The 17320-nt window shown below is 40.0% G+C and overlaps 1 protein-coding gene across 1 annotated transcript in view; it reads right to left on the reverse strand.

The window, feature by feature from the left end:
• Window positions 1–6762: 6762 nt before the first annotated feature.
• Window positions 6763–17320, reverse strand: part of LOC102201289 (transmembrane protein 47-like) — a 20749-nt gene continuing 10191 nt past the window's right edge. Inside the window, exons 2-3 of the mRNA XM_005748073.1 lie at window positions 9087–9227; window positions 6763–7108 (exon numbers count right to left, since the gene is read on the reverse strand). Coding sequence (XP_005748130.1) covers window positions 6930–7108; window positions 9087–9227 — 320 coding nt within the window. The 3' untranslated portion in view covers window positions 6763–6929. The remainder of the gene's footprint in view (window positions 7109–9086; window positions 9228–17320) is intronic.

The raw sequence follows: 17320 nt of genomic DNA on the forward strand, positions 1-17320 counted from the left end.
TGAGAAAACAACAAAGAAGCTTCGAAATGATGATAATGCAATAATAGTAATAGTAATAAATGGTGGATGAATGAGAGAAATAAATCATCTACTGGGCTGTTGGCTTTTAGACAAATCTTTCCAAGAAAACCCAGACTGAGTTGAAAGCTCTCTGATTATGGCCAGTGTTACTTACTGTGATGATGTAAGCTAATCTATGTTATCATGGCATGCTGCTCCATCACAGGCTGCCAGCTCTCCTGGATGTATACGGCACAAATGTGGTGACAAAGAGATCTTTTCAGTGCTGGAGGCAGCCAAAAGATCTCTTATTTGCACTTGTCCCGCATCTTATTGTTTTGAATGTACATTGTAGGACATAAAGAAGTTCTATTTGTTATTTCTTGGAGATAAAGTAACTAATTATTGTGAACTTGTGAGTCCACAAGCTTATTATTTTGGTTAAAATCATTCACAAGTAACAAGCATATTGTGTTATGGCTCAATATGTCACGGTCATGGGTCAGGGACCCAGTGTTTTGTGTTGTTTATTATTAACATTTTCGCTTTCTGTGTTCAACGTTTGCTGCCGTGTCCCCTTGTGTCTGTGTTATGCTTCCTGTTTTACTTTGAAAGTCCGCGTCCTATGTTAATGTTTTCAGTTTTGCTTCCCCTTGGTCTCTCACGCTGTACTCTCCTCCTGTGTCTCATTCCCTTGTTATCCCTCTGTGGATTTAAGCCTTGTGTCTTCAGTTTGTTGCTGGTTCGTCTGTATCATCCATGACATTTCCCCTGTCTTTAGTCTTCAGTTTCTTTTTACTTGTTTCTAGTTTCCTCCCTGTTTAGGTTTTGTTAGTTTAGTCTTTGTATTCCTGCATTTGTGTTTATGGTTTTGGGCTGCGTCAATAAAAGGCACGTTTTCAGTTTAAGTCCTCGTCAGTGCCGTTTGGGTCCTATCTCTCTTCACTCCACACATCTGCAGCCGTGGCACAAAATGAGTGGAACTAAGGAATTAAACGTCTTGGAAAAACGTTTAGTGTATGCTGCTGACATTAACAACAACTGGTACGCTGCTCTGTGAGGTCTTCGTTTGTTTTTTATTTGCAGATGGATTTTTCCTGCTGCAAACTATGCCTGTAGCAGCAGCAATAATGAACTACTTTGCTTCAAACAACAAGTCCTTTGTCACTGTGTTTGTTTGTTTTCTTAAGATAGAAACTGTTGTTTTGACTACGCAAAGTCTGTCCTTACGGTGCCAACTGAAACAACTCCTAATTAGCAGGAGAAATGTTTATTAAGAAGTCTGACTGTGAGATCCAAATGGTCAAAAAAGACTGGCAACACATATAAACTCTAATGTGTTCAGTGAGATCATGATAAGTCAACTTCCTGGAGCAACTTATGTTCTGTGGATTTAATTATTATAAAACTTTAAGAATATACTTTGATGTTTTTTTAACACCAGGGTCAAAACTTCGTGAGATAACACGATGTATGTTCCCAGCAAAGATGCCCATGTGGGTCTACAGCGAGTCGCTGTAGGTGCACTGTGGGAAGGGCAAATCTACACTTAGCCAATACAGGCCCCAAGTTAAGCAACATTCTCGTCTACACTCCATATCAGTTGGTGCCAGTGATGCACTATGGGACATATATAGGGCCCAGTACCGACCCACAGCAAGCAGCTCACTGTGGGCTAATGTGGGTCTAGGTCAGTGCCCCCACACAAACCCCAAACAGGCACCTTTGTTAGACAATCTTTTGTTTGTTTTTGTTTTTTTTACAGGACATCTGAGAACAAATACAGTAAAACATCACAGTACAGCTTTTCTTTTAATATATATATTAAATATTATTATTATATATTATATATTAATACAATATTACTCAACAAATAAGGTCAATTAAACTTCTTCTGAATAGTACATGTCTAGTTTCAGGTTGTGTTGCTGTACAGTCCAGCAGGAAAGTCCACAGCAATGGAAACAAATCTTTTTCAGTTAAGAGCTATTCTGGTATAAAAAATTTTTAAATGCAACCTATCCTGTGATGTGTCTTGGCTTTTCACTTTGAATTTGACTGGGCATGTTTAACTAAAATGAATACTTTTTTTGCTGACCTCACATTTGATTATCTGATGAAGCAATAATGTGAAAGAGAATAACTTTCTTTGAACTTTGGACTCACTGGTAAAACATATAAACTTTAATGTGTTCATAAAAAGCTGTTTACTACTTTGGTTGCACAGCAAAGGCATCCACTAGCTTCACCATAAGTAAAGTTTCTGAGTTGGATAAAACCGACATAAGAAAAGAGATGGTGAGACACAGAGTGAGTCGTTCTGTTCGTTTAATGTGACAACATACAAAGAGATAAATGCCAAGAACTGAAATTTCTACAGTGGCATGTAAAATTAAGCTAATACACGTGCACACACACTCTTTGTCTCTATGTCAGACACACTTACTTCTTTCTCTGTCATTCACACATTTGGTATACATCCTAAATCCCTATGCACATCAATAGCCAGTGTTTTTTCACCAGTCTTCTGGAAGATGGAAAACAAACAAGCACTCTCTGTTTACAAGTCTCTACTTTTCATCAGCAAGTTGATCATGAAACAAATGCTAATAGCTACAATCAGACCAGGCTAAAACAGACAAGGACAGTGTTTTGTTGTATGTTTACCAAGCTTAAAAGGTTCTCGACTAAAGACAATTACACAAATATTGTTATTTATCCAGAACTGTAAAGATGTGCCTCATCGAATGGTCGCCAACACATTTGCATTGCCCCTGAAGCTCAAACACACATCTGCTTCAGCCTACCATGTACTCGCTTTCTGTAAATTTGCAAATGTTGCACTGCAACTTTGAATCTCAGCAGCTCACCGTTTAACAGGGTTGAGCTCCCAAAGAGCAGTAAGCTTTTGATCTGGATTTATCTGTCGAGGCACTCATCCTCGTTACTGAGTGTGTATGGCAGGTCGGCAAAACATAAGAATACGAGACAAGGGCTACTTCCTCCTCACAAGCATTTATAAGAAAACACACAAGAATTAATATTTCAATTTTATGTTGAAGGTGTTCAATTTATATTTTAGTCCTTTCATTAAGTTATTCCTGTGTGTTTTAACCCAGGTCTGTTACAGTGGTGGTGCCTGAGGCCCCTCTACACCACAAACACAATCACTAAGGAGTGACCATACAAAATTAAATACAGTAGCAGTTATACTGAAATATCATACGATGATAATCTCTATTACTGCACCTTACCATTGGGTCAGGTCTCCTGTCTATCACTGGCAAAATGGAGGAACAAGTCATCAAGTCACACATTTCTGTATTTATGACCACTGATTTGAACCCGTCGCTGAAAACGGGAATGCTGAGACGTCTTTCAAACTGAAAAAGTTGAAGGTCACAATATGAAAAGCTCTTTAAATTACAGTTCAAATGTTAGCAGTACCATGCCTTGTGTTATAAAATAGAGTTAGCTGCCAGCAGCAGGACATTTATCTCACAAATTGAGAAAAAAAAAGATAAATAATCATCTCTGAATTATTAATAAATCTCAAAATCCCACGAGCCTGGGATTTCTTGGAATTTACAAAATAATTATCTTGTAAATTTAGAGAAGGACAATACAATTGATCAAGTGAATGCATTACATCCTGTATCATAGATTTAAAGAATATTAGGCAGATGTTTTTTTCATGTAAAACTCTTATAGCTATACATAGCTGTATGGGTTTTCAATAATGAATTCAATATCAAAATCATAGGTGAACACATTAGGAAACACTTTTAGCCTTTTTCCACGTGGTTCCTCGTGGATGTTTAGCTCCATCTTTGGGCCCATACCGTGTTGTATCTGTATGTACCTACAGCCAGCAGCTGTCCTCATGAACAAATATGATCTTCTCATGTGACCAAACAATCACTTAGATGCGACAATTAAACAGAAAGGAAGTGAATGAATTGTCTGGACTGTAATCTAAAGCAGGACCTTCTTTTCCAAGTTTGATGATTTTAAAGTGAAGAAGCTTCTCAAATATTCAAGTACAGAACAAACAGTTTTCCTCATCAAGAGCAAAATAAATATTTCTGTCCACTGTAAATATCACTGTAAAATAAATGGACTTCTTGCAGCAGCTTGAATCAAGAGGTGACTTCACAGCTCAACCTTTACTTTAAGGTGCCGAGGGACTCAGCCTGGTTCCTATTTTTAGGCAATAGTTACCTGACAGCTCCACAGCAAATATGTGACAATGGGGAATAGAGAAAATACCAGACAACACTTGCGCCTCCTCCCTGTGCTTGCAGCATCCAGACTCGAAAATGGAGGTTGCAGGGTTGGCAAAATAATTCAGTACAGAGGGGGAGAGGAAAACTAAACATTATTGCACAAGAGTATCGTCCAATCTAGAGTTCAAAATTAACATAGAGGGTAAAATATTTGGTCATCAGTTATCTTTTTACCCAGAAATCTTTCTGGATCCATGGCCCAAAAATACTGATTGGACCCAAATCTGGAGGGCAAAGAAAAATAAGTAAACCTTACATTATTATCACCCTGTTGGGACATAAAAAAAAGATTATCAGATCAGTTTGTCTGTAAAGGGGTAGTGCTTGATAAAAAAAACCATCTTGGGTTTTGTTGAAATGTGTCCTAACACCTGTTAACTGTGCCATTTGATATTGGCTAATACTGACATTTTCTTCTCCCGTTTCAGCAGATGCATGTCTGGCTTGTTGGCCAGCAAAAACGTAACACTCCGGATGCAGTGCTGATCCCCGACACTTACTGTAGGCCAAGACACGGCAGCACACAGTAATAAACCGATTCCTTGCAATCCAAACGACTTCTTGTAATCACCACTACCATCTGACATCAGAGTTTCGACATACATGTTTTTCTGGCCTACTTGTGACCATTTGTCTACACTGATTTTATTTACAGATTGTAGAGAGAGTCACAGGGTCAGTAAACCTGATATGGAAATGATGATATTAAGAAAAGTAAGTTTTATTTTTGTTTTGAAAGCAAAAATTGCTTAGAGCCTGTCAAAAATCATCTTTTTGGTTAAAACACACATTTTGATAATGTTAACCATTTATTTCTTAGGTTGCCAGAGCAGCTAGGGATCTCACGTATTTTGAGATTTTATTTAAAAAATACGGACCAATGTCTTTAATCTATCATCTTCCAAAAGATGAAGTAAAAGACTTGATAAATAAAACAATGTGTTGTAGACAGAGCTAGGATTAAATGGTAAATGGCCTGTATTTGTATAGCGCTTTACACATCCAGTCATCAACACATTCACAAACTGGTGATGGCAGCTACATGATGAATACAAATTTCATCAAACTTTTTAATTAGTTCGATATATTTGTGTTGTTACTCAAAAAAGTAATGTATTAAACATCACTTGTTAATTTTGTCAAAAGTAATGCAGTATTTTACATAATTCCTCACCACAGAAAGTCATTTGTTACAGTACTTTCATTGCTCCATAAAATGACTTGGAATTGTCTCATGATTACCAGTCAACAACACAGTTCCACACACCAACACAAATCCCACTGGGTCAGCATGCACTCAGCTTCATCATCACTGTGGGATCTCGGTTAGCTTTGCAAAACATGTGCTAGCAGTATAAAGTTGTTTCTGCCATTTTACTGTTACACACTTGTCCTTTTGGGCCATAAAAATAAAGGAAATCTCTCCTGTAGACGGCGGACGCACCACCATTTTCCTCGCAAGAAGACAAAAAATCATGTTTGTTTGATCTTTTTTCCTTTCTATCGGCCCACGATGCAAATGTAATATGTGAATGTGTGTGTGTATGAACATAATTAAATTCAGAACACATTCTAATTTTCTCAAACTGCTGCTGTGCATGACAACGTGGCCACTGAAAGACTGGAGCTGTGTGTCTCATGTGTGCTGTAGACACCGCCATGAGCCAGATAAGAAGACTAAAGGATGCTCCATATGTCACGGTGCAAAGAAACACAGCATGATAGGCAATCGAAATTTAGCCGAGCGCTGTCCCATCTCACACCTCCAATCATAGCTAATCAACGATGACAGCTGCATGTGCAAACCCTGTGGGTTGCCACAGTAACAGACAAGTGGGTTGATAACAGAATATTGAGCAAATGTCTTTAGTTTATTCCACCCTCCTTACCTTCTCCCACAAGACAAATCGATCTGTGTTATGAAAAGTTATGAGGCACAACTTTAACATCTGCAGCATGTCTCACATCCTTGTGAAAGTTTAAGAGCTTCACAGAACTCTAAAAATAAAATAAAACAGCTCCTAAATAAGCACTTACGATGATGATGATGATGATGATGATGATCTTGAGGGTTTCTGATGGTTTCTTTACATATAAAGATATGCTGCCTATGCCTGTGTATGTGCATGCGCATCCATGTGTAACTGGCAAAAGTGTCAGTCTGACAGCCTGCTTTTCCAAACAGAAAAGTTAATAGACATAATAGCAGTTCTTGCAATTCAGAATGGAGGTATTAACACTGGTAACCTGAGTCCTTTGTTACCGTAGTGTTGTCAGTTCTCCTTAGACTGTATCACGAGCCTTGGGAATAAACCTGTAAGCCCCCTACCTCATCTGTCCCAAGATGCACCATCTAACATGAGGCTTATCAGTCTGAATATCCATTAGAGTCAGCACTGACACTAGTGTTGATTGAGGCAAAAAACGTAAGCTCCAGACCACTAGGTTCACTGTCTGGATGCAAAACTTGTGATAATACAGTTACTGGCTGTCCGATGTTTCCCTTTAAAGTTCTTGGGAATCGAGCTGTTAATAGACACCCACTCCCTCCCCCTTTCCCAGAACATTAGAAATGTTATTCAGTCCCTATGTACCTCTCAGACTCTGAAGATGTGACCAGAGGGTTCCAGACATGAGGTAGCACTAGTAGTATTCCTCATAGTTCTTGGGATTGAGGCAGTAGAGGATTCCCCCACCGAAGGAAAAGATGGTGCCTCCCCAGGCCAGGCCGTAGCCCCAGTTAAATTCATGGTAGATCCTCAAGTTGATACTCTCGATGAACTTGACAGGGTAGAGGACCAAACTGCAGGCCTGGAGTACAACTGGATGTGATATACAGATTTTAGCAAAATTCTACGCATGCATGTAAAGCTGAAAATAAACTGGAATTTTAAAAAAAGGTTTATGTCTCAAACTGCACAAATTGACAATTAAATGGATAAAAGTTATATTTAAAATCCCACAAAGAAATTGTTCAAGTGGATATAGCAATTCAATCTTCGTAGCAGATCGTTTTGAACAGAAAACATGGTCTTGTGGATCATTAACATCAGTTAGTAAGTCCTGCTATCACCCAGTCAGTCTAAATGTAGCATATCCAATAAAGCCATGCAAAATTTTATCTTTACAATATAAAAATGATCTGAGTTACAGGTCTTTGATGTGCATTGGTGTTGGTTAAAATTTTCTTTTTATTTATTTACTTTATTATTGTTTTAACATCCCTCCCTGAGAGGTGGTGGAGGCTTTGTGTGTTTTCTGGGGCTTTTGCCCTTAGAGTCACCCAAGGCAAACTGATCATGGATGAGGGGCTGGACAAATAGTGATTGAGATGACCCCTATGAAAGAAAAAAAAGTCAATGGAGCAGATTATCCTGCCTGGGATCGGGTTACTCCCTCCTGTGTTATGGCTGCTTTCTGTTGTCTTATGAAAACACTAATTGTACACATCCATGATGTTTCGAGTTGGGTATTTACCCATTAAATTTGACTCTCATCTGGAGAACTTTATGGCACCAGCTAATCTTTACTCTTTATCTTTAAAAAATGTAATCCGATCCATTAAATATCATAAAAGCACCTCACAAAACTTGCGACATGGCGTAACCCAGCTCATAACCTTAGCACGTTGGGGCAGCATGCGTAACATGGTAGAGCAGCTGTGGTGTGCGAGAGCTCTCGGCGGCGTGGCTGAGCATTTGGAGCCTCGCTACCAAACCGGCATTTCATCTCTGAGAAAGTTTACCCAAGTTCATCTCTGAATGTTTGTAAAGCATTCCCACGTTAAGCTTAACAACCGATTTTGAAACCTTCTCCACTGAATAATCAGAACACTGATCAAGTTGGAGTGGGTGTAAAATTGATTTATTTGCAGGTTTTTCCCCAAAACTTGAAAAAATAAACTGATTTAAAAAGCACAAAATCAGTCATTCTACATTTTCTTGTATTTAGTCGATATTTAGATTCAATTTATTTTTTATGTATGATTGAATCAAACAGTCCAGGCTGCATATTTCAAAAATATGCAAATACGAATACAAGTGGTATAAAATAAACAAGTCTTAAAGAGGTGTGAGTTGTGATCCATTATTCACTGAGAGTCCCTTTATAGTTCACCCAAAACATTCAGCCTCTGTATTGGCTCGTTTAAAACTGCTGTCCGCATCCCATCATGGAAACACCAGAACGAATAACAAGTAGCCACAGATGATTGATCTGTTTTCCAGGTTCTAAAATTATACATCATATAATGATTTTTGATGATTATTTAATTGAAGCATGGATGGTTTAAATTACCAAAACAGTTGTGTTCAAATCCAAAGTGAAGAAATGGTAAAAATGCAGTCTTGCAAAAAAACTAATTTGCTTTTACATCTTACAAAACTTACAAAGAAAGTGGGGAGTACTTGTTCAAGTTCAATTTTGGTTGTATATCAAGATGAACAGGTTTGTAGAGTTGTGCGACGAGACACAACGCTACAACACACACATCCATAAAGATGTCATATTCCAGTGATTTCATGAGCACTCATTTTTCATTAGTGCTTTGACTGCATTCATAATTATAACAAGTTGTACAGACTCTACAAATCTGTGAACCATCTCTGAACGAATTACACGTTAGTGCTCTCTCCCATTTCTCTGGTACCCACAGTAAGCTCTTAAAAAAATGTCTGACAAGCAGCACATCTAGCTTTGCAAAATTAAGCATTTCATGCCCCAAAATTGAAATTTTCCAATTATTCCTGGAGGTATGTACAATAGGTAGGTGTATACATCAGTATTCTTGTGTATACTGACCTGCAGCAAAGAGCATGAAGGCAACAGGCGCGTAGAACCGCCGTCTCGTGCCAATGCACACAGCAACCAGAGCAACCAAGAATGACATCAGCACCAGGGCTCCACCCCCTACCAACAGTGCCAGCGTAGCAACCTGCCAGTCTGTAAGGGCAAGGTGGACAAGAAAAGGAGAGAGCGTAAGATGAAAGTAAGTAAAAGAACAGAAAATGCATTCACTGTGCGAGAGTAAAACTATGACCGTGCTGTTTATATTGGGGAAAAAACAATCACAAGTAAATAACTAATGTAAAACTAACACAAAAGCAGTGAGTACAGTACACTGAGAAGGAGGTAAGCATAAGAGAAAATGGAACTACGACAACGAGGAAAGGACTAGGAGATGAAAGAAAGGATACTGGGGAAGGACTTTTTATATTATTATACTAATATACAACTATTTTACTATGAAGGTGTCCAAGAATGAGACTAATAGAAAAGAATAACGGAGAGCCGGAAGAGAAGACGGAACTGGAAAACTGATACAGGAAGAAGGAAACAAAGCAGAAATTAGTATAACGTTACAAGGACAGAGGGCAAAATGAAAAAGGTTGCCAGCAGGATGGGAAAAGAGGATAGTGAAAGGAAAAGTGGAGGTGGAATGGGGAGGACCAGGAGATGAGTACAGTGCAAAGGATCTGGGGACCGAGAGGTGGTGAACAATATGAAGACAGAGAGTGCACTTAGTATGTCTAGGCCAACAAAAAGCCCGGACTAAAAAGCTTTGCTGGCAGGTTATCAAAAATCTTCCCGTATTTATATGTTGTGGCTTGAACGACACTGAAATAATTCACACACATGCACACACCATATCACTATTATAAACAACACATTATCTTAAACTGATGATCATGTTTCTTCCTACTCCACTTCAGACTTAATGATTGTCATTTCATTTCGATTCTGTTTATATTATTTCTTTTTCTTTTTTCCAGACACCGTGGGAGGCATATTTAAACTGGCCTGCATTAAAGCAGCACAAACTATGAATAAGTAAGTAAAACATCTGCAAAAGAAAGGTAAGCATTTTCATTTGGTTGTAAGTTAACCACACTAAGTAAACTACCAGTTTAAAAAAATACTTGTGAAAATAAACAATGGGTCTGGTTGTAGCCAGTAACCTTGTGCAAAAATAAACTTGAAACATAGATTTTATAATGTTTTCAGTTTTTTACCAGCTTTAAAAATGGTTATTAGACTGGGGGTCTTCCCCAATAGAGCCAGATTTACTAAACAGGGCTAACATAGCAAGGGAGTGCAACACCCAAAATAGTGCTATTAAGACTCAAGATATGCCTCATTGTTTTCATAATGGGGTTCAAAGTCAACGTCGTCATCAGTCTGTGAAATTTCTGCAACAGAAGCCACAGTATATTTAAAGGAACCTGACACAGAAAATGAAGGGAAGTTTTGTTGGTGTTGCGTGACTTCTTTTGGTCGGATGTTCCAGGTCATCGGAGTTTACAAAGCAAATCCAGAATTAGGTGTAATAACTGCAATAACTGCCACCATATCATTCTCTTCGCTTTATTTTACACGTTGAAAAAGGAACTACCAAAAATGTATATGCAATGTATATGGAAATAAAACATGAGAAAAAGGAGAAAGAAGGAGGAAAACAAAATAGAATGGGACAATGTGAAAACAGAAAAAGGCTGACGGATCTTGGTGACAACTGTAATTCAGTTTAAAGCAAAAAATAAATATAATATTTATTTTCAGCTTGCAGGATATACAGTGTCATTTTCTGAACACTTACTTGGAGAGCATGTAACACAAGTTTATTATTGCTGTACTGACAGGATTGTACCATCTACAACTGTAAAAGGTTGATTAAAGAAACGCACTTCCAACACCAAATCCAGTGAGTAAATACGGCTGATACAAGGTTATTTTTAATGTTTAAATATAATATCTTTTATATACTTCAGATTGTTTTTATATAGTTCTTGATTAAACAGACTGATTTTAGCACACTTACAGTGCATAATTACATAAATTGTAAATGTACAAATTGTTTTCCATATGTACATAATTTAATGTCCTAAAAATTGGACTGGACAATTCTCATGTTTTTTTGTTTTTATCATAAATAAGCCCAACCAATATTACATATTTATGTCTCTAAAAGAATGCAACAAACATAAAACCTAAAAAATAAAATGTGTTTTTAAATTTAAAAACAGAAAGCACATTTAATGAAATTAAGACTAGGCTTTTGTTAGCAGTTTGTTAAAAAGTGGGAAAATGCACATATAGATATAGATATAAAGATATATGCATGTTATATGTGTGCCAGCTGGTTAACCAGTGGGCCACTCTGAAAGCAACTTTGTACCTGTTAGCATTAACGGAGGTGGGATTTGAGCGCATTGGCATGGACCTAATTGGGCCAGTTCACTGGAGTACATGGGGCTATAACTTCACCCAGTATGCCAGATTACCAGTCCAGCCCTGAATACATTTTCCTGGTGGACCAAGGCACTTTTGGGTTAATGGGTCGCCTGCGTATCAGCTGTACAAGCACTGACAGCAGGCAATTCATTAATTTTCATTACTGGCACTGAATTGCCCAGTCAGATCACTTAATTCAATTGGTCCCTCCCTTACCTTTGATGAGTGCTCATGCACTTTGTAAAAAACGTTTAGTGTGCAAGAAGCTGGAGAGCTGAGAGAAAACATGCTAGCTGAGAGAAAACAAGGTGCCTGCTACACGGTGAACAGTAGTACCAGCAACAACTAGTAACCATGCCTCATTGTCACAGTAGCCTGCTGCTGCTAGCACTAGGTGTGGAGAAGTGAAGAAAAGACGGAGGAAGATGAAATTTACATGGTAAGATAATAGTAAATAATTGGGAATAAATGTTTACTTTGGCTATGAGCTTCTGCTAATACCTAAAGTGTAGTTCTTAATTATTGCCCCATACTGCAGTGCAAATAGAAAGTAACTGAACAACAACGGTACAGACATAATTAAAACCTGTTTCAATATCAATAGTCAAACAAATGAATATATACATAATATGTGTACATGATAGCAATAACGGTGGGACGCTTGAACCATTTGCTCTTGTACGTCAGCATCCATCACCAGCAGACTGATGAGATGGTGAAGCCTGAGTAAAACAGAAATTCAGTATGTTCTGGATCTGAGAGCAGAGCTACACACATTAGGTAGGTTATCACGTGAAAATCTTCTCCAGGTCCAGAAAAGTTAGCAGCAACTATACAAAAGAGGGGATAAACTCAGACCATTTTCACAGGGAGATAAAGTGCCTTGTGAACCTTCGTGGTTACATGGCGAGGGGAGGATGTTGGCTATGAAGGGGTGGAGCCACACAAGTATTTCACCTCAGCCTCCTTAAAAACATGGAGAGAGGTGGAATCCGTTCCTCTGGTGAGCTTAGCAAAGGTTTAAGATGACCTGGGGACTGAAGTGTCAAATTCAACTATTTCATCCTTTCTTCTTTGTGATGACCATCTAGGGCCAGTAGGCTAGGCTGGATGGCTCTCCAATGTAAAGTCAGTTGATGGGGGTATGTGGTGGGGGTGTGGTTGGTGGCTCAGCTGAAGGGGAGGGGTGGTGCAACAGGATCAGGGGTAGTGCCAGGGGAGGCTGGCCAGCGCAGTTGCCACTGATTGTTGAATCATGCCTCTACTATTGCATCAGCGCGCTGGGAAAGAGAGGAGAGTTGCACGGGAGCAATTGCAGTGAGCTGGGCAGATGAGAGAAAGAGTGGCTGCAACAGCTAGAAATAAGCACTATAAAGATTCACAGTTAATCACTGCTATGACCATTGTGTGTGTTGTGCTGGGTCAAACAGTAGCCAGACGTGTTACACCCCTCTTCAACAACTTGGTGCTAAGATTTAAAAGGCATTTAGGAAGGACTCTTCTGGCCTGAACACCCTTCGGAAAAAACACAGGTAAGAAACACAACCAGTAAAAATTTTCACTCATTAGGGTATATATTGTTTTTCCTGCCAATTAAGGATAAACATCACACAAACCTTCACAGACACATCACACAAATGTTAAAATAATATTTTTCTGTTGGCTTAAACAAACTTACCATACTAATAAGGATTTCTGTTGCTAGATAGACCTTCACCAGTACCAGCTTTGAGACAGCCAACAAGGAAAAAACCCACGAGACAAATTATAGTTTCTGTAAAGGACCAAATATTCATGGTAATTTACATATTCACTGTTACATATTTACAAAAAAAGACAGTTGTTGGAATTAGCATATTCACTGCCTTCTTCTTGCTCTCATTTACACACACACACACACACACTACAGCTTTTGCTATAAAACTCCGCGGTTTTATCTTTTAAACCGATACAATATGCAGAGCCTTTCTGTTTCTCTTGCACTGCACAGTACACCACAGCACCAGAAAACCCTTTTTCAGAATGCATCAATAACACTGTAAAACATATACTGTAGGGAACTGTAGAAATTCACTAATTCCCCATTCACACACAAGCAAATACATGTTGCAAGCTTAAGTAATACCACACCTATCTTTCACTTTTTTTTTTGCTCTTTAGTGTAAAGCACTAATATTTTTGTATCAAAATTGCAATTATGGTAGACTTTATGTTAGTGTAAGACATGCAGAGACATCATTATGAGTCAATCACGATGTCATAAGTCACTGGACACTGTGAACATCCACGGTTACCACTTCATGCATAATGAACCTTCCATGTGTATGGACATGTGCAGATATATATGTATGTATATGTATACATGTGTATATTTAGTGTGTACATGTCTATAAATAGGAATAGTAGTGGTACAATAGCTATATCAAGCTATATAGTTTATGTCTTCCATATTTCCAACTATATCCAAAATCACCTACTGTGTATGCTACCATTGTATATAGTGTATTATCTTACAAAAATACAAATAAGTACAATCAATGAAAAAAGTATTTCCTTCTGATATCTGTACCTGAGCTGAGGTGATGCAAATATTTCCCTGTTGTGGGATCAATAAAGTCTTATCTTATCTTATAAATATGCTGCAAAATGTGAGAGGTTACTTGATGTGAAAACTTGCAGAATGTAATGGAAGAACAATGGGAATAAATTCACTTGTATGTTCTTCTTAAAGGCAAACACACTGGTGGCTGCCAGTGCTACCCCTCAGCCTCCTAGTAGATGCACTGATGGTATAAATTTGAAAATCCTAGTTGAATTCCTACTGAAGTTATTGCATTCACAAGATTTTCAGAAAACTTGAACTCTGATCTTGATCTTAAGGTTGATCAAGGTCAGAGTTCAGGTCTCAGTTTCAACTGTGAAGTGAAGACTTTGAGCTGCAGGTTTGACAGGAAGAGTTGCTGCAAGAAAGCCATTGCTAAGATGTCAGAATAAGACAAAGAGGTTTGCCTGGGCCATGAAACACTCCCATTGCACTACTGAAGACTCAAAGAAGGTATTATGGACTGATAAATCAAAATTTGAAACCTTCAGTTCAGCACTCAGGATCTTTGTACGCAGTCAAGTAGGCGAAAGGATGGTTTCACAGTATGTGGTATCAACTGTCAAACATGGAGCAGTGGGATGGTCTAGGGCTGTTTTGCTGGATCCAGGGTCAGGCATTCATGGGAGTTTGATGAGTTGAAGGGTTAAAAACTGGTATAAAGTCCACACTTTTTCCGTCAATTGTTCCGTCTGTCCTGCTCACATCTCCAATGGTTGTATACCAGAATGTATACCAGTCTGTCAAGCTAATCAAGTTCGCAGATGACACCACTGTTATTGGGCTCATCTCGGACGGGGATGAGTCTGCCTACAGGAGGGAGGTTGAACGTCTGGTGACCTGGTGCAGCCACAACAACCTGGTGCTGAATGCCCAGAAGACAGTGGAGATTATTGTGGACTTCAGGAAGCACACAGCCCCACTCCCCCCCATCATCCTGACTGACACCCCCATCACCTCTGTGGACTCATTCCGCTTCCTGGGTACCACCATCACCCAGGACCTGAAGTGGGAGCCCACCATCACCTCCGTCATCAAGAAAGCCCAGCAGAGGATGTACTTCCTGAGGCAGCTGAAGAAATTCAACCTGCCAACAAGGACGATGATGCAGTTCTACACTGCAATCATCGAGTCCATCCTCACCTCCTCCATCACCGTGTGGTACGCTGGAGCCACTATCAGGGACAAACCGAGACTGCAGCGTGTTGTGCGCTCTGCTGAGAAGGTGATTGGCTGCAGACTCCCATCTCTGCAGGACCTGTACACCTCCAGGACATTGCGGCGTGCAGCTCAGATCTCAGCTGACCCTTCTCACCCTGGACACAGTCTGTTTGACCTGCTCCCCTCAGGCAGGAGGCTCCGGTCCATCCGCACCAGAACCTCTCGCCATAAGAACAGTTTCTTCCCCTCTGCTGTTGGACACATGAACAATAACCACATGACTGTCCCCGCCACTAACACATGACCCTACGCTGTGTCACTGCATCATTACATGTTTGGCACCGATCACCACCTGCACTCATGTATATATCTTTCTACGTAGCACTCATAATTCTTATTCTCATGTATATATCTCATGTATATCTCATGCACATATCTTTCTTTCTACATAGCACTTTAATTCTTATTGTTTGCACTGAAGCACCGCAGCAATTTCCTAATGTTGTAAACCTCAACATCTGGCAATAAACCCCATTCTGATTCTGATTCTGATTCTGATACGTTGTCATTAACGTGGCTTCGCTTCACATCAGCCGTTTTGCTAGCTAAAACACCGGTGTCGGCACATAAGGACGCTGTCATAGCCTGTCGGCGACATTGATTAGCTGCGTATATACGAATGTGATTCGCATTATTGGCTGGACTATGGGATAAGGTGGCATCGTTCTAATCCCATACGGGAGCAGCCAGTCACTCACTGACTAACACTGCAAAACAGAATTGTTAAAGTTTTAATTTTAATTTCAATTCAGGTTAGATTTTTTTTTGTGCGCAATGCAGATTTTCTGTGCGCACAGACGTGCCAGCAGTGCACAATTGCGCACACGCGCAGCTTAGAGGGAACATTGTATAGGAGCATACAACTTCAGCTCCTCCTTAGGCCGAAGTTTGCACCCACGTTTCGGGCCCCAATAATAGAGCAGGCCGTTGTCAACAACCAATGACGGTGGTGGACCGGTGTCCAAATACGGTGAGGGGGACAACTCCAGGTCTTGGAGCTGGTGACCTGCATCTCGGTCATCCAACTGTTGCTGCCTGAGTTGTGTGCGGTCCTCCAACAAAATGGGAAGCTCAGAACGAAGATTCATTCCCCAGATAACGGCATGTTCTGGCAAGATTTCAATAGGGGGACCCTCAGGCTCAGGTAGTGGGTTGCTAGACAGAGCATCTGGCATCCTGCTGTACACCCCTTCCTTATATAAGATGGTAAAGTCAAAGTCCTGCAAGCACAGGGACCACCACGCCAAGGAGCCAGTGGGGTTTGGGAGTGACATCAGCCACTTAAGGCTGTTGTGGTCAGTTAGGACCGTCATGTGAAGCCCCTTTACGTAGGGTCGAAAGTGTTCCAAGGCCCAAATCACGGCCAGACACTTTTTCCAGCGTAGAGTACAGTTTCTCTGCCATGTGCAGAGCTCGACTCGCATAAGCAACCGCTACTTAATGACACTGCTACTACTCCTGACACCTGTCATCCCACTGGAAGGCCACATCCTTCCTTGTTAGGGTGTGCAGAGGTTCCGCATGGTGAACATATTCCTGTACAAATCTGCATTAATAACCTTTCAGACAGAGGAACTGTCACACTTTTTTCACTGAGGATGGAGTCTTTAAATGCATCACCGCTTTGATTTTGTCATCGTCTGGTTTAATGCCATCCGGGGTGATGAGACACCTGCAAACCTAAGTATCTCAAGGACCTTCTGTAGGTCCATCAAATGCTGCTCAAAGGTGGGAGAGATGACCACGATGTTGTCCAGATAAACTGGTTCACCTGCTTCAGCCCCCTAAATTTCACACAGAACCGTGGGTCCGCACCCAGCCTGTTAAAGATCATGACAGGCGCAGCCCAGTGACTTCTGGAGGGTTCGATTATGCCATCTTCAAGCATTTTCTGTACCTGTCCTGTGCACTGCCTGGATTGATTACAAGAAGGCCTATGACTCAATGCCCCACAGCTGGATACTGGAATGCCTAGAATTGT

This window comes from Pundamilia nyererei, unplaced genomic scaffold (assembly GCF_000239375.1).
Source record: "Pundamilia nyererei isolate P.nyererei 1_Seehausen unplaced genomic scaffold, PunNye1.0 scaffold00212, whole genome shotgun sequence".
NCBI classification, from domain to species: domain Eukaryota; kingdom Metazoa; phylum Chordata; class Actinopteri; order Cichliformes; family Cichlidae; genus Pundamilia; species Pundamilia nyererei.